The sequence below is a fragment of the Bemisia tabaci genome, chromosome 5 (assembly GCF_918797505.1).
Source record: "Bemisia tabaci chromosome 5, PGI_BMITA_v3".
In the NCBI taxonomy this organism is placed as follows: domain Eukaryota; kingdom Metazoa; phylum Arthropoda; class Insecta; order Hemiptera; family Aleyrodidae; genus Bemisia; species Bemisia tabaci.
Genome location: NC_092797.1, coordinates 44,478,463 through 44,496,818, shown reverse-complemented (window position 1 = coordinate 44,496,818; position 18,356 = coordinate 44,478,463). Strand labels below are relative to the sequence as shown.

The 18,356-nt window shown below is 41.2% G+C and overlaps 1 protein-coding gene across 1 annotated transcript in view; it reads right to left on the bottom strand.

The window, feature by feature from the left end:
• Positions 1-18,356, bottom strand: part of LOC109032208 (uncharacterized) — a 123,473-nt gene that overhangs the window by 33,527 nt on the left and 71,590 nt on the right. The window contains exons 4-8 of the mRNA XM_019044223.2: positions 18,124-18,227; positions 10,918-11,072; positions 7,560-7,788; positions 5,575-5,816; positions 1,447-1,536 (exon numbers count right to left, since the gene is read on the bottom strand). Coding sequence (XP_018899768.2) covers positions 1,447-1,536; positions 5,575-5,816; positions 7,560-7,788; positions 10,918-11,072; positions 18,124-18,227 — 820 coding nt within the window. The remainder of the gene's footprint in view (positions 1-1,446; positions 1,537-5,574; positions 5,817-7,559; positions 7,789-10,917; positions 11,073-18,123; positions 18,228-18,356) is intronic.

Below are 18,356 nucleotides of genomic sequence, written 5' to 3'. Positions count from 1 at the left end.
AGGAAGAGCGATGATCGGAGAAAAAAGTTTCATGCGACGAACCGGAGCCTTGGCCATGAACGCGTTAAGAGGTTTGTCCGAGCGTCCAGTCCCGAGGCGCGTTATGTAAGGATGGGACATCGCGGCGTGCCTGAAAGCTACAGAGATAACGACGATACGGAGACCGAAATCAGAACCGGTTTTCGAAAATGTATCGTTGGAGATAAATCGGTCCCTGCAATCGACTCTGACAACTTTTTACACGACACTTTTTGAAAACTGTATGGGTCTTATTTATAGCCTCGAACATTGAGGCCTCCTTAGGCCATGAGAACTGTATCGGTGAAGGAAGCCTTAAGATTTAAGAAACGACTTGGAATACAATCCTGCGCCTCCTTTTATTTATAAATGGATATTTACTCCAGAAATTGTGAGGGTTTTGCATGGAAAGATGGGTCATAAAAATGTTTGAAAGGTTGGCAACAGGGGGTTATAGATGAGATGAGGGAGTGCCAACTCCCTGATGACTTGTGGGAGGACCGAGTTTTGTGGCGATTAGGCGTCGCAAAGCGCCAGAGAGCGCTATAAGCGCTAAAAGCGACTCTTTTATGCATGTATACAAATGTTTGTATTTTTGGAAGATTTACAAGAATTTTAGATGGGTTTAGGGCTCTATTCAATGTCTGGAAGATATGTTGTTGTTGTGTATTTTTTAGATTTTAGGATTTCAGGGTAATTTTGGGAAGGGGGGATTTTAAGTAGTAATTAGAGTATTCAGGGAGTTAAGTTTCTTTGAGTTGTTGGGAAAGGCAAAAATGGTTATAACATTTTCAAAATATTTGACAGGATTTTGACATTTTTTTCTTTTTACGAGGAGAAACTTTGGAATTTTCAGGATGGCAGAAAGTTTGTAATTTAACAACTTTTTGAGAGCTTTGAGTCCGGAAATAGTCTCTTCCTGAGCTTATAATCCGACTCACGGAAATTTTTAGACGCGCCGGAGAAAAAGATGAAAACAATGTCTCGAAACTGCCGTAAGGCCCCTTAACTGGACAGTGAGAAGTGCTGGGTCAAAAATGCATACAAAGGCACAGAAATTATGAAATGGTCAAATTTTGACCACTGTTTTCCTTTCCTCACCAGTGATGCTCCTTCACTACCCCATTGAGGTTTCTTGAGGTCAAGAACTTCGTATGAATATTCAAGTTGCCAAATTTTCTTCAATAAAATTTTACTTTTTGAGGAAAGATATCAATATTTTTCTTTGACATTTTTAGGGACTTTGTGCAAAATGTGAAACTATGTGAAACAAAATTATCTGAAAAATTAGAAGCAAAATATTTATATGTTTACTAGGAAATTCATGTTTTATCAAAGGAAATTTGGCAACGCCTGAAGGTTCATACGACATTCTTCCTTAGTACAGCAGAATAAGTGGAAAATATTACGTATGTGCGGCGTGCCTACCTGGATCCAGACGGGGGTAAAACTTCGTTCGCGGCTGGCTCAGCTACTGGCAGTGTTCCTCTTTCGATTGTTGAGTCAGTGTTTGAATACCTGCAAGATCAAAAAACTGATATTAAAATGAAGCAACATACGGAGAAATAAGAAGAGACAGTGCATCGGAATGGACGAGACGAAATGCTCCTTGGCGTGCGTTTCAGTCTCCTGGGAAATTCGGGCAGTGATCAAATGTCCAATCACTGAGAAAAATGGCTCGCGGAGCGAGCCGAATGTCACTCGCGTAGCGAGTGATCGGGGGTTCAGGGGGCGCAGCCCCTTGGCTGGCCGTGACGGACGCGGAAAGCGCGTCCAGAACGGCTAGTACAGAGAAATAAGAAGAGACAGTGCATCGGAATGGACGATGCGAAATGCTCCTTAGCGTGCGTTTAAGTCTCCTGGGAAATTCGGACTTGAATTGAACTGAGAATGTCGCACAGTAGAACAAGCCACTGAGAGAGGTAGGACAAGAGTTTTTTGTGTTAAAACTGCAAATTTTTTGTTATTATTTTGTCACATTATGATTATTTTGACTTCCACTCCTGACATGATGTCAATTTCGAGCTCTAAGATCAATTGAACGTATGTCTGCCAAACGGAACTAGAGACAGATGGGAAAGAAGGGGTGTGCTCGTTAGGCCGTAAGAACCCGGTGACGTTAGTGGTGACAAAGCTGCTGCCGCGGTCGTTCTTTTGCCGCATTAACTCATGAGCCCTGTCCACAAGGCTCTTTTGCCATGCCCATGGCTCATCAGTGTCGCATTCAGTTGGCACATAGTTCCGTTTGACAGAAATCAAAATCCCGCTTTTCCATTTTTCCAAAGGGAACCACGCCCACTTTTACATTGTTTCTTATGCAGCTTCAACGAGCACACCCCATCTTTTCCACTCGTCTATAGTTCCGTTTGGCAAAAATACGCCCAATTGCACTGTCAAAAAGTTATGTGAAATTAACAGTTGAGACTTTGAGACTCATAGAATGAACTTTCTACACTATCAGGTGATTCAGGTGTTCCGTTCCGCTCCGATGACAGGAGGAAATTAAAAGTGACCATTTTCAGAGACAATTAAAAGCTTCTCTCAGTTGTAATTATTTTCGCCCATTAAAGCCCGGTGCGTTCGTACTCGTGGTTCTACGGGAAAAATGGAGAGGATACGGGTTTAAAGAAGGAGAATTGCATCACCGTTTTCATCTCCTAATTTTCGGCCTTGGTGAGCTCCATTGCTTGGGTGATATTTTTGAACCTCCACGACGAATACTCATCAAAATAAAAGGGTTTTTTGCGAAAGGTCAAAAGTGGTTTTGTGCTGGAGCAATTCTCAGAAACTTTTGATTGGTTTCGGATTATTAAAATTTGAAAATCTGGACGATCAGTGTACTCACAAGAGTAAAATTATTTTATTTTCAGCCCTTAAAACATGTCTTCCGTCGCTCTTTTCTGTCTTCCCTGCTGGCTGTTTGTTCACTGAAAAAAAAACTCCGGCCGTAGGAGCCGCAATTAGGAGTTTTTTAGACATACCGTCCGTTCCGGGCTCAAAAGCCGAAAATTCCGGCTGCTGGAGCCGTAGCAATCGAAGCTACGCCTATGCGTATATGCCTGATGTCTATATAGCCCGTAATTGCGGCTCTCACGGCCGGAGTTTTTTTTCAATGTTGGAATTCATAGAAAAAGTGATAGACACGGAAGACAAACTGAAAGTAAAGCGATCCCATCGGTGGAAGTGGGTGGTTGGAATGGAAAAAGAAGGTAAGTAATGTGCTAACTAACGGCAACCCACGATAGACCCTGTGTAGTTAGTTCAATATCCCCCCCCCCCTAGTCTATAACAACCACCCGTTTCAACCAATAGGATCGCTCCATGTTCCCTATGTCTTCTCTGTTCATACCCTTGTAACCACGGACATTGGATAACAGATCTATTCAGAAGTCAGTGGCGTGGCGTGCTTTGCGATAAATCGATTGACTTTTTGCATTTACACCTATGGAATAGGATCGATAAACAGGGTGTTTGCAACGAACATCTCAATAATCGATTCTTTGCCATAGCTTCAAATGGGTAAATATCGAGATTCGATCACTCACGCTTGGCCACTGTCAGAGGTAGTGTCAATATTTCATTTTTTTTCATCACACGGAAGCTCCGATGGCAACATGGCCCAACCGCGGGCCTAGGTGCAACCCCCGGAGGGGCTTTACATAAGCGCGGGAATGAGGAAGCTCAAAGTTGATAAAGGTACGCTTCCACAAGCGGCGTGCGACGCGAAGTTGCCCGCGCGACAGGGTGCAATGCTTTTTTAAGCAAGCTTCTTGCCGTCTTACTGAGGAGAAAATTATAACGCTTAAAGAGCTCGATGCAACAACGGCTTTTTTGCCCCCCCCCCCAGAATTTCGTCAAACTTTGTCTATTGATTACTCATACTCTACAGCTTCTTTTCCCAAATTTTCAGAACCCCCAAACATTTTTGGGGGGTGCTAGAGGGGGTAAAAGTCAAAACCTGTGGACCTCAATATCTCTCGAACGGAGAAGGATATGGAGGTCCGGTTTGGACGAAAAATCGTCTAAAATTGCATAATTTAAGATTCTAAAGGTTAAAATTCCGAAATCACATTTTTAAGTTAACATATCTGTTTTTTGTCAGTTTGAGTCGATAAAATTTCTTTGGAACAAAGAATTTACAAGGTATTAAATTTTTTATTTAAATTAAAACCAGTTTTTTTTTAATTGTCCGTCTTTTTCTGCACCCAACGAGTGGTCCGGTAAGCTGGGGAACCGAATGGTTCGAGAGTTATGGACGATTGAAACTTCCGCTCAACGCGCGCCGACCGATTTTCGCGCGCCAAAATATGGTTCCAAAGCCAGATTTGGATGTTAATAAATCAGATTAAATGTGCAAACCGTTCAAAATACATTTTTAGGGATTCTTGAGGGTCGCTAAGTTCAAAAATTACAGATACTTCCAAAAATCACCTTTTCTCCTTAGCGCTACTTAAAAGGCCTACTGAGCGGCCGGTAAGTCGGCACTGGGGAAGGAGGGGGGGGGGGGCTTTGCTGACCCTCATCAAAGTGGAGCCGAATCTCGATCTCATTCTCGTGGCTGTCACGAGTTGGGACCCAGAAGGGACTAAGAGCTCCTGAAGAATGCCTGAAGTGACGGAAAAACACTGTACTTCAGGATAATTTGGATTCATAGATTGGCTAGCCTTTTAGGCCCTAACAATTCGATATTTCGACGTGTCCGTACTCTCCCTACGCTGCCGTGCTAAGGAAAAACGCCGTAAGAACATTCAAGAGTTGCCAAATTCCCCTTGATAAAACCTGTATTTTTGACCACATTCATGCATGTTTTCCCTTGAAATTTTCAGATATTTGAAATTAAATTGCGTACAAAATGGTCTGAAAAATTTGGAAAATAACAGTCGCGATTTTCCCAGTAAATTCGGTTTTTATCGGAGGAAATTTGGCAACGTCTGAAGGCTCATACGGGGTTCTTCGTTAGCACGGCACACTGAAAAAAAAAAAAAAAAAAAAAAAAAAAAAAAAAAAACACATTGGATCTAGAGTCCGGACCCTTGAAAACATTGACAAGGAAAAATACTCTTGATTCAATCGGATTTTTGCTTGAATCAAAACGAAATCCGCTTAAATTAAGAGGCCTGGTTCTTGATTTACGCTAGATTCTGATTGTATCAAGACTACTTGGATTGCATTTTGCAAAAAGGAACCACTAGCCCTGCAATGTTGCTAAGATTGTGCAACTTCTTTTGTCTTGGAGGAAAACCCCGATTATCCCTTAATAGTTTCTATTTTACTTGCTAAAAACTGTAAATTTAAGACAAAAATTACCATCTAAATTTCATAGTGTTTCACAACTTCCGCAATTTTATTGCAAAGGATGAAGTTGCACAATCTCAGCATCATTGCAATGCTAGTGGTTCCTTTTTGCAAAATGCAATCCACTTTTTCCTGTTGATGCTTTTAAGAGTCTGGACTCTAGATCCAAAGTGTTTTTCTTCCAGTACAGTACACATACAGGTTCCTTAGTTCGCGTCGCAAGCGGCTTGTGGGAGCGTTGCTTGAAAGAGGAGGACTCGCCTGAAGCTGTTCTCGTAGACAATGCCGGTGGACTCGGTGGTGGTGGTTTTGCCGCGGGTCCTCGGCGGCGTCTCCTGGTACTCGGGCGCGGGCGTGTAGGACGTCGGGGGCCGCCGCGTCGGGGCCGGCGTCGTCGGCGTCGGCGTCGGGCTCGGGGATTTGTCCCGCGTGTTGTTGTCCTCCTCGTCCTCGTCGTAGTAGTAGTACACGTACTCGTACTCGTAGTCCTGCCCGTTTGGACCCTGAAACAATTAAAAGTTTCCCGGTTATTACCTGATCTATTTTTCGTCCTGGTTATCTTAATTGATTCTTCTATTCAAGTAGCGATGTACATTTCGGAACACCTTATTCCATCTTCAGGCCACACATATTTCACTAGCACTATAATCCTTGTGCGCGTTCTCAAACTAAAAACTAAAAAGTATCAAACCTGGTAAAATGGAAAACTCACATAATTTAAAAGTCTCCCGTTTAATCTCACCCAAATACAGATGTATTTATAAAATAAAAAGCAGCTCAGCGAGCCGATTGTTGAAATTGATAGACAAAGCTATAGAAAGGAGGAGGAGTGCATAAGACGCCTTTACTCGAGTTGGGCACATTTTTTGTGAAAGCCCTGTCAACAGCGAAAGTTAAATTCCGTAAACCTACCTCTGTGTGGACAAGGCCTTTCATTTATAAGAAATAAACGAAAAAATTGTGGAAGAATAAACATGAATGTGGTTTCATAATTTTCATTTCCGCCACCGCGCCAACCGCATTGTGTTTGGCGCAATGCGTGAAGTATTCCTACAGTCTTGTAGGCGCTATGCGTTTCATGCCGACCGCACTGTTTTTGACGCAATGCGTGAAGTATTCATGCAGTCTTGTAGGCACTATAAGTTTCACGCCAACCGCTGCTAACCGCACTATGTTTGATGCAATGCGTGAAGTATTCGTGAAGTATTGTAGGCGCTAATAAAAGTTTCATGCTGATCGGCGCGCCGAGGGCCTCTCCTTTCCATCTCCTCGTCATCATTGCTCTCTGCGCCGCACCGCTCCGGGCCAAATTGCGCGTTTGGTTTATCTCTCAACTAGACTCATGAAAGGCTCTGTCTCTTTGTATCACCGAGAACGAACAAATTAGAAATTACTATAATTTAATTCTCAGGAAATGAGAGATTTTGTCGTCTTTCTCGTTTGTAATTTTTTTTCTGAATCCGAATCTTTTTTAATACCTACATTTGAAAAAGTTGCGACATTTGCCGCCCCCTAAATTTGCTGCCATTGGCCGCGGTCCGTGTGGCCACCCCCTAAATCCGGCCCTGGATAGCAACACTTGGCTGAACAGCAACCACTTTGAAGCTTCACTTTCAACGTGTATCCAGCCCTTCACGAAAGTCTCTGCGCGTGGACTCTTTTAAAATTCAGTTTCCGCGATCACTTTTTTCCCTTTTGGAGTGTTCCAGGTTTCAGTACCGATTCTCTGCGGATAATTAAGACCCGTGGTGATGCTCGCAAGTCGGCAACAGTGTTTTTCCTCCATTTATATGCATAGTAAATAATCGATTTCAGACGAGGCAACCTGTTTCAATGTGCATAGATTATTTTAAATGCAGTCTAATGGATGAATCCCTGTATTCTCAACTTGTGAACATCGTTGCCAATTACAGTCCTCGTGTGGTAATAAGTATAGCAGCTTCCACGCCTCACCCGATTGATTGCGATACGGAAATGAATGACAAACTTCCATTCTGCCGTGCGAAGGAAAAATGTCACATTCGAGAGTCCACAAATTTCTCCCAATGGAATATTTACTTTAAAGGGTGTTATGACTATTTTCTCTTGAAATTTTCAGATAATTTAAATGTAATTATGAAGAAAATTCTTCGAAAAATTGAACCGAAAATATCCAGGAGTTTTCCTGAAGATTCTTTTTAAATTAAAGGAAATTTGGCAACTGATAAAGTTTCGCACGGCGTTCTTCCTTAACACGGCAGCATTACCTTCTTTATGCTTGTCCTTGAGGCCTTTGAGGTTCCGGCGGGGGTGAGTACTTTATCGGCCAATGGCGAGTCAACGAAGTCGATCTGTCCTTCATCTTCGTCCTTCTTGGAGGGTTTGCCCAAGCCGCCATCTTTGGTTTCCGTTTCTCCTTCGTTAAATTTGATCACCTCGTACTTTGTTGTTTCCAAATTTAAAACTTTTTTCTCTAAGTGCCTTTCACGCTCAATGCTGTAAACATAGAGAGAAAAAAGTTATATTTGAAATTTATACAGAATATTCTACTAACATAGGGGCAGGGACAAGAGACCCTCCACCTCCACTCGTATCTCGGCTATGGTGGAAACTTTTACTTTCGGGACTTCATCATTCTATTGTTGATCTACCTACAAGGTTTATGGTTAAGTGTGTTGGCAGTTACGTTAAGCAAACAAGCCGAAATTTGGGGAACTTGTTTGGCTCATGAAGTCACCCGAAGCTCATCATCCACCGTGTAGGTAGGTCAACAGCCGAAATAAGAGTGGTGTCTGTTGCTCCCTTATAATTTTCCACAAGGAATTATTGAGTCCACGAAAGTAAAAGCTTCCACCTATCGCCAAGAGGCCAGTGAAGGGTCTCACGTCTCTGCATACACTGAAAAAAATTATATGCTGTTTTAGCACCTAGGATGTCAAAAATGTGTCTGGTGATCCAAAGATGCTGCCTCTACTGCCAACGCCGTTAAATTTACATTCATAGGTTGTAAAATTAACTGCGAGGACAGCAAAGGCAGCATCTTCGGATCATCAGACACGTTTTTGACACCCTAAGTGCTAAAACAGAATATTATTTTTTTCAGTGTAGGATAAAAATCGAAGAAGTTTTCAACAAATTATACGCTGACTAGTTTCCCAAGGAAAAAATGAAGTTTCGCTGGAAGTCTGCAACATCGCAAACGGATATACGTGGTCTCGAACTTTAGCCATCGAAACTTATATCAATAAATAAATAATCTGGTCTTGAAATAAAAAATAATGCATCAAAAATTAGAAAATTGTAAGGAATATATAGCTGTACAGTAAAAGTGTGAGAATAAATCTGAGCACAGGGTGATCATAATGCCTTGCGTAGGCAGGATCGAAGCATGAGTCATTTGTCCCGTAGGCACACTTATCTAATGTGCCATTCACGATACGCAACGGCTAACCTCACGAGGTGGTAAATGCCATTGTTTTGGTCGAATTCCCGCCGAGAAGAGGAAACGGAAAGTGGGAACAGGCACAGGTAGAAGCGCATGAATGGAACCCATATAGCTGAAGATCATAAATAGCAGTGTTGCCGAATTTTTCAACTTGGAAGAGGCGGGGCTTCTGAGTCACGGCGTCATTGACAAGGAGGAGTGGAGAATGTAGGTGTGAGAAAGGCCATCAACAAAGAGAAACAAGCTTTGCATTCGCGCAGTTTCTATCGAGAAAATTTCGAAATAAGTTTTATAAAACTATTAGGTATTACGGTTACGAGTATGAAGACATTTGGAGAAAGACCTTAAAACTTGAATTGCTCTTCTGAAATTTGGATAAATTCAACCTATACAAAATTAGTTTTTCTAGCTTTCCCCTCTATCCGAATTTTATATTTAATGGATGAAATAAAAAATCCTATCTTAACATGTAAAGTTTTGTCAGATAGAGATTCTATTTCACACTTTACCGGGTGATTTGGAGTGAATAGAGTGCTTGTGATCAACTTTGTTGGATGCTCTTTTCAAATCCACCCACCACGAAGCAAAAATTCAACTTTTCCCGAGTAACTTACCTGACAATTTGCTGTAATTCAATTTCTCACTTAGAACTTCCTCTGAAAATAATTCTCCAACCAGTTTTGAAAAAATAATTCATATGATGATGTGAAAGATAATCTTTAAGATTTTGCTTTCTTGCATCTCGTCAAGACGAGACTTAAAAAACCACGGAAACTTGCCAATGGGTGCATGATAATTTGAATCTCGAGTGAAGTTGAAACTAGTCTTAGTCTTACTTTAGTCCATTTCTCTTCATCAAATGAAACAATGTATTCTCACTCGGTCGCAACGATATACAAAGTGTAGTCAGGCTTATCTCATGATCCCTGAGTTCCGTAGCCTTAATTTTAATTTTTTCAAAAACTGCATGTATGCGCTTCGTCCTCCTATCCCCTCAATTCTATCGTTTAACTCTTAATTAAAATATCACGCATGGATTAACGTTATTGAGGTTCGGATGAGAGTTAAGTTAGGAGTTCAACCCCCCCCCCGTCTATTGAACGATTGCTTTCTGTGGGGTGCGCTCTTTCGTAGGTCGTAGCCAATTTACCGTTTTTATACCGTTGCTTGTAGAGTACCTGTATACGGGAGAGTTTTGCCATCTCTGTGCCGCTTACTAACTGGTTCATCAGTTTTGGGCTATCATGGGGCTCCAAATTTGGCCCAATGTAAACAGACCAGACCCAGAGGAACACGTATTATCGGCTGAGAAATGAATGATAATCACACTCAAAGGTTAATTTTGGCCAAAAATATCCATTAAAGGTCGATTCGAACTCAATTCAGAAGTTGATCTTAAAAAAAATTCTATCTTATCCAACATCACGTCTAGAGCTTTGTAGAACTTTGTCGCCATCTTGTTTGTTAACATTGGGCCAAACTAGGCGCGGAGGGGCTGGGGTTTGTTTACATTGATCGAACTTAAGGAGCTCCATGATAGACGACCAATCAGAGAGCGGCACACTGTTTCTGTAGTAAAAGGATTTACATGGCATACTCTCCCGTATACAGGTACTCTAGGGTGCGCTCTTTCGTAGGTCATAGCCAATCTACAGTTTTTAGGATTTTAGGGAAATCAAAAGTAGAGTATCTGTACAGCGAGAGTATGGACAGATCGCTTCATGGAGGGCTTAGGGCCCAAAAGTGCAGCCACCCTTCTATCCAACTTTTAACGCACAAAATTTCACTGCCAATCTGCAGATTCCAATTCTGACCAAGATGGCTAAGGATGCACATAAATGAGCGTTCTTCCGCAAAAATGAGTAAATTTTCGCAAAAACTAAGTCGAATACGTGCTTTATAAACGGTGGTTCGTAACAATTGTATTAATAAATCGCTCTGGATAATTGAAATTCCTAGGTTGGCTGCATTTCTGGGCCCTAACTTTATTCGCGGAGGCATCGGTGAAGGCCTGGTGGATTTTCGGAGTTTCACATCTGTCCATACTCTCGCTATACAGGTACTCTAATCAAAAGTATCGAAACGGGAAGCATGATTGGCCGGAACCTGGATGGCAACAGGTGGGTGTGGGTGGAGTCCCGAGCCACGCGGCACGTGACGAGAGCATGGAAACTACTCACTTGCTATTCTTTTGTCCGGGCCGGGTCTCGTCGGCGGGGTCCTCGTGGTGCTGCTGCGTGTCTTCCTCGCTGGGTGAAAGCTTATGGTTGGCAGGAAGCTCCAGCTCCGGGAACTCCTCGACTGCGTAAGAGCTCGTGCGATGCTGCTTCTGCTCCTGAAAACCCAACGACGCAACCGCCTTATCAGTCCACGCTCATCGCCGCAAGAGTAGGGAACCCATCACTAATGACCGGGTCAAATCGCCCAGTTCCGCCAGTTACAGAATCGTTCTTTAAACGGTTCAACTCCCCGAGTAACACGGATTGCAATAAATTGCAGCCATACCGCCGTGCTTAGGGAAAACGCCGTATGAGCCTTCAGGCATTGCCAAATTTCCTTTAACAAATCACTAATTTTCAATAAAATTTTCAAATATTTTTCTTCCAATTTCTCGGGCAATTTTGCTTGTAATTTGATTTAAAAAGTTTGCAAATTTCGAGCAAAAATACAGATAATTTTCCTGAAAAATTAACATTTTATCGGAGGAAATTTGGCTACTCTCGCATGTTCATACGGCGTTTTTCCTTAGCACGGCAACATACTGCCGTCTAGGGAAAAACGTCGTATGAACCTTCAGAGGTTGCCAAAGTTCCCACGATAAATTATTATTTTCTGAGGAAAGCTATGCATATCGACGGTGTAAGTCGGCAATCACATAACTTGGTTTGCGACGTCGCAGATTTCCTGTTATTCCTTATCTTTTAAACGGAAAACTACTCAACGGCAATTCTTTAAAACTGCCGTGATTTTTCTTTTCTGTGCGAAGAAAATTCTGCAAAAACTTCCAAGGAATGGTGTTGATTTGTTCTCCTTTAAAAAAATAAGGAAGAGGCGGATATTTTCAGACACCGCAAACGAGATATGTGATTGCGGACTTACGCCGTCGATATTTTTCTTGGCGTTCTGAGCTATTTTAAATTGCATTGCGAACAGAAGTGTATGAAAAATTGGAAAAAATATTCAGAATTTATGTAGTACATTCGTTTTGTATCGAAGGAAATATAGCAACGTCTAAAGGTTCATGAAGGTGTTCTTCTTAAGTACGGCAGTATATGGTAAAATTATTATGCATTTCAGTGTATGTTGCTTACCTCCTGAATAGAGGGGCATATTTTATTGAAATGTATAGCAATGAAATTTAAATAAATTGTAATTTTCTTTACATTACAAATTGCCTATCTTTCTGATCCACGTAAATCATTCAATGAAATATAAGAAATACACAACAAAAGGGTTTACAAGGCTAAACCAGAGTAAATAAAAATAACCGGAACGTTTTGGGCCAATTATGCCCAATCTCAACCGAAACAAAAGCTATAATTTGAAAATTAAAACGAAGAAATGAGCATGCAACTAACCAAAGCAGGAATTAGTGCGAACAGGCCCGAAACGTCCTGGTTGAGTTTGAGTACTCTGTTTTTAGCCTTGTAAACCGATTTGGTGTGTATTTCTTGTATTTTATTGTTATGAATTCAGGCATTGCATCGTGTCTCTCTAACTCATCTTATTGAGTTTAAAATCGGCAATCATGGACAAAATCATGTAAAAATATTGCAATTTCATGGTAGAATATTTCAATTTTATGGAATGAAATCATAATTTGATACCCTAATATTTGTATTGCACTGTGCTACTTTGGTCTGTGCCAAAAATGCAATTGAGTAAGGAAAAATTGCTCAATAGGTAGAACCACTCCTTTGATAGCTGTCGATCGATGAACCATTACATTTGACGTCACCAATAGACAATTTAATAGATTAAAAAAGAGGTTTACATCTATGAAGAAGATGGTAGTGGAGAGTTCGAAATTTTCTATCCGTCACCGTTTGGTACACTGACTTAAGCCGACCTCGCTCACTGACCTATACTCAACCTCACACGAAGGCCTTGTGGCCTAAAAATACCTCCGTCTACATCCTTCTTACCTAGATTACGCATTAAATTGCTCCTGCTGCATTGCGCATAGTGAGGTAATAAAAACATTAGTGACGGTTAATAACAAGCACGCCAAGTTAAACATTCGACGCAAAATCGGACAGTCTTGCAACGCATATTTTGTCTATTGTTTGAGCAGCTCAAGAAATTCGCACGAGCATCTCATGCCCGTTTCAACGGGAGTCAATTAAAATTCAGTCGGTAGCATAAAACTGTAAACAAGGGCAGTTCTGCACGAATCGCCGTAAATAATTCTGCGATTTTGAACGAAATCTAAGATAATGCAGACCCTAGCGCATCAAGGTACAGTCGGTCTGCCGTTTTAAGTAAGAATGCCGTATGAACATCCACGCGTTGCAAAATGTTCTCGGATGAAATACTAATTTTTGAGGAAAAATAAAATACTTTTCCTCGAAATTGTCAGACATGGTAATATAAATTGTGAAGAATATCGGCTAAAAAAATCAGAAACCAATATACTGCCTTGCTGAGAATGGACGCCGTTTCAGCCTTTAGACGTTGCCATATTTTTTTCAATAAAATACGAATCTACCGGAAGAATTCAGAACTTTTTCTTCGAATTTTTCTGTAAATTTTTTCGAAGTTTAATCTAAAATATCTAAAAATGTCAAGGAACAGTGTGCACAACTTTCCTCAAAAATACACATTTTATCCGAGGAAATTTTGCAACTCGCGAATGTTCTTATGACGTTTTCCCTTAACACGGAAGAACAGTCTCCAGTTCATCAGAAAATTCATATTATAAAGGGAGAAATGTAGTAATATTTGAATGTTCATACGGCCTCTTTTTATACAACGAAAAAATGCTCTTTATTGTGTGCAGCGTTACCACAGACTTTTGAAGAATAAGTTTTTTTGTTGCCGCGTAGTTCTGTCAACCTTTAAGTCGGAGAAGGGAGTCGGATACAATTTAGAGGAAAAATCTCGTCTTGAAGTAAGGGCGTGGTTGATTTTAAGGCCTTTTGTGACGAGTGAATGATTCAGATCCAAAGCAAAAGTTTCTAATGTTTATGTAATCTGGAATGCGGATCATAATATTTTTCATAAATTCAGAGGAGGTGTCATGCTCCCAATAACGTAAAGGACCTCGCCTCGTATTTTGACATTGAAAAAGGAGAGATGACCGCAAAAATATGCACATCCTTTTTCAGGCCGTGAGAAAATGGGTTGAATTATTATTAAAAAAACACCCGGTGATTTAGTCAGTGAGAGAGCTGTGTTACAAATCTTTTCAGATTGCATGATGCTTAAATTCAACCGTTTGATTGGAATCAATGCTAAAAATATTTTCTCAAGTGCACACATCCCCTTTCAAGCGTAAAAAATAAGTGAAAATTTCATTCGATATTAACCCTCTGGGATTCAAATATAATTTCAATGAGTCAATGAACGCAGCAGCGAAGGGCTATTTTACGTTTTTCACAGGATACTGGTGCTTTTATAAATCCAATATAGTGAAACATTCTAATAATTGGAACAATTCACTAGAATCTTGCAATTTTTCTCTTGAATGTAAAATAATTACTTTAAAGTTGTTGGCACATTAAGCGCCATTAAATTCAATCAAATAATGTTTATAAACCTAGGCATTGGATTTATCTCCGATATACATTATTTTCAATTTTCACATTGATAAATTTAGTTGAACTCACAGTTGGAAAACACAGAGTTTGTCACGTGTAGCATATGTGTTGTTCTAAAGTATTGGATTAGTTCCGATCTCAGAGCGTGTGCCACTCAGTGCTAATGAGATTACTTTTCTATACGCTCGTTTAAGTCTCTGAAGTATCCTAAAGTGATTGACACATTGCACAAGTCTTATAGTTTTGATTATTGTACCAATCGTAAGTGGAGGAGAACTGATCATAAGAATGAGAAGGAGAGGAAGGAGAAGGAAAGAAAGGAGAAGAAAGGAAAGGAGAAGAAAGGAAAAGAAGAAAAGAGAGACAAAAAAGGGAGAAAGAAGAAATAGAGAAATGAAAGGAAAAGAGGATACGAGAAAGGAGACAAAGAGAATGAATAAGAAACACAGAAAGGGGAATAGGAGGAAAACAAGGAGGAGAGGAGAAAGGAGGAGAGGAGAAAGGAGGAGAGGAGAAAGGAGGAGAGGAGAAAGGAGGAGAAGGAGTAAGAAAAATGAGAAGATACAGAAGGACGAGAGGAAAAAGAAGAAGGGAAAGGAGAAAAATAGAAGAAAGAAAAGAATAAGAAGATGAGAAAAGTGAATGAGAAGAGAAAGGAGAAGAGAAATAAGAAGATGAGAAAGAAGGAAGAGAGTAAGGAGGGTTACAAGCAGGAAAAGAGTGAAGAGAAGAAGAGTAGGAATAAAAGGAAGATAAAATGGGGAAAAAACCTTTCTTTTTCTCCATGTTTTTGTTCCTCTATTTCTCATCATTCTTTTTCTTCTCTCTTGTCTTCCTCTACCTTTTCCCCCATCTTTCTCTTTTTTTCTGTGTGTGTCGCACGAGGGTGGTTTTAAAATTTCCAAAGAAACACCCAGATCCGTAGAAACATTTTGCTTAGCAACAAAACTGCAGAAGAAAAATTTGGAGGAAACTCGGAGGGTCTTCAGATATTTTTGCACTCGGGTGGAAAAAACTCGAAGCTGCCAGACTCGGGTTACGAAGAGCCCACTGAATCTGGGCGTGAATACTGCCGTGCTAAGGAAAAACGCCGTATGAACATTCGTGAGTTGCCGAATTTTCCTTGATAAAACATGTATTTTTCATGCAACCAATTATAGCATATTTTCTCTTGAAATTTTCAGCTACCTATTTTAGATTAAATTGCGTACAAAATTGTCTGACATTTTTGGAAAAAAAATTACAATTTTCTTATTGAATCCGCGTTTCAAAGAAGGAAATTCGGCAACGTCTGAAGGCTCATACGGCGTTCTTCCTTAGCACGGCAGAATACAGGGGCCTCCGGCCATGGCGATTCGTGGTCGGCGGTGCGCGGGGATTTTTACCGCCACTCAACAACGTGACGCTGGGCTGGATGTCGTGCCGATGAAGATAGGAGGATCGGAAGTGCGGGCGAGCATGCGCGGTGGCAGTGCAGTGCCACCGGGCAATTACCGTTCGGCATTCAGTGTGCCACCGTTTTCATTCACCGGCGGCGACGCGCACGATTCCTCAATGGGCATGCTCGCTGCGCGCCGCTGCTCAGTGCCGGTGCTCATGCGTGGAGCGCGTCGCGGCGCCCGAGTCCCGCACGCAGCCCCGCGCCGCCGTCCGTGAAGGTCGCGCCAAGGCCCAAGCCCAAGTCCCGCTTCCACGCCGCCCTCCCGGTCCAGCTATAGAGTACCTCTATATGGAAAGTATGGACAACTCGAAAATTTGGAGGTTAGGTTTGATCAGGTCATGTAGCGCTTGGGACCCGAAAGGGCAGCTAACCTATGAACTCGAATTATCCAGTGGTACTAATTTTCACAATGAAGGTGTTGTATGTGGGAGGAATTTGAGATTTGACTGTTGATTATTATGTAAAAGTTTGCGAGAAACACGATGGTGCCACTAGTTTTCTCTGAAATCAACTCCCAAGCTCAAAAAAGCTCTCAAGTTGAGGCCAAAATGGAGGGGATATCCCGCGCTGTCCTGAGAGTCCACCTCTACATCGAGACAAACTCTCCATGCAAAGATAGGGAGCAAATACATTGACAGGGCTGCCACTTTATTTGGGGACTCTAGAACTGAAAACACGGCATCACTGCTAATGTATTTGCTCCCTATCTTTGCATGGAGAGTTTGTCTTGATGTAAATGTGGACTATCACGTTAGCGTGGGATATTCTGGGATATTCCCTCCATTTTAGCCTCAATTTGAGAGCTTTTTTTGAGCTTGGGAGTTGACTTCAGAGAAAACCAGTGGCACCATCGTGTTTCTCGCGGACTTTTACATAAGAATTTATAGTCAAATCGCAAATTCCTCACACATGCAACATCTCCATTCATACTACCCGTCGCGTCGTTTCATAAATTACAATAATTTGTGAATACCATGTCAACACTAGCAAAAATTCACGGAACTTTGTGCGAAAGTTAAGTTCCATAAACCTTTCTCTGTGTGGACAAGGCCTTTCATTCATAAGAAATGAACGAAAAAATTATGAAAGAATAAACATGAATGTGGTTTAGGTAATAATTTTAATTTCCGCCACCACGTCATCCGCATTGTGTTTGGCGCAATGCGTGAAGCATCCTTTCAGTCTTGTAGGCACTATGAGTTTCACGCCAACCGCTGCTGACCGCACTACGATTGACGCAATGCGTGAAGTATTCGTGGAGTCTTGTAGGTGCTAATATATGTTTCATGCTGACCGGCGCGACAAGGGCTTCTCCTTTTTATCTCAAGTCACCATTGCTCTTGGCGCCGCGCCGCTCCAGGCCCAACTGCGTGTTTGGTTTCTCTCTCAACTAGACTAATAGAAGGCTCTGTCTCATGTATCACCAAAAGACGAACAAATTAGAAATTACTGTACTTTATCTCTCAGGAAATGAGAGATTTTGTCCCCTTTCTCGTTTGTAATTTTATTTCTGAATCCAATTTTTTTTATACCTAAATTTGAAAAAATTGCAACATTTGCCGCCCCCTAAAATTTGCCGCCATGGGCCGGGCCCAAGTGGCCACCCCCTAAATCCGGCCCTGTAGGTTGGTTGCCCTTTTGGGTCCTTAAAGCTCTATAATCTAACATTAAATATACCGACATGTGTGTATCTACTGACCGTTCTTTAACAGCGGGATTATTTTCAATCTTTCCTTCAAAATTAGAGTGGCATTGTAAACTGGACGTTTTGCTGTCACATGGAAAATGGACGTATTTTTGCTGAAGGGACGAAGTGAAAATTTATTAAATCAAAAGGAACTATGTAACACGCAAGTCCTTTGCACGAAGTTAAGAATACATTAAACATATCTTTTCTTTTGTCTTTTCCTTCCTCTCCTCCTTCATATTTTTCTGTTTCTCCCTCTTCTTTTTCCCTTCCCCTTCCCCTTCCCCTTCTTTTTTCCTCATTATTTTGATTTCTACTGCGTCAAGGTTATACTACTCCTTTGAACATCCCGTGATCCAGTGGTCGAGAAGAGCAAACTTGTCAGGATTTGACGGGTAAATTTATTTTAACGAAGGTCGTGAGTACGGTGCGACTTGATGTAACGAAAGAATATAAGAGCAGTGATTATCATACGGAGAATAAGAAAAAGTTACCTTACCAAAATTGCTCTTTCTTCTGGTGTAGCGACGGCAGATTCGTCGATAACGCCTGTCATTCCTTCATCTTCGATGCTCACATCTTCTGGCTTGTGTAGTAGTTGACCTATTAAGACACACATTGAAGATTTCAAATTAATACGCAATTCTAAATACACTCTCGTAACAATGAAGGAATCTAAAAGTATCGAAAAATTAAAATTCAGCCAGTAGAAATTCCTTCATGTAACATGCC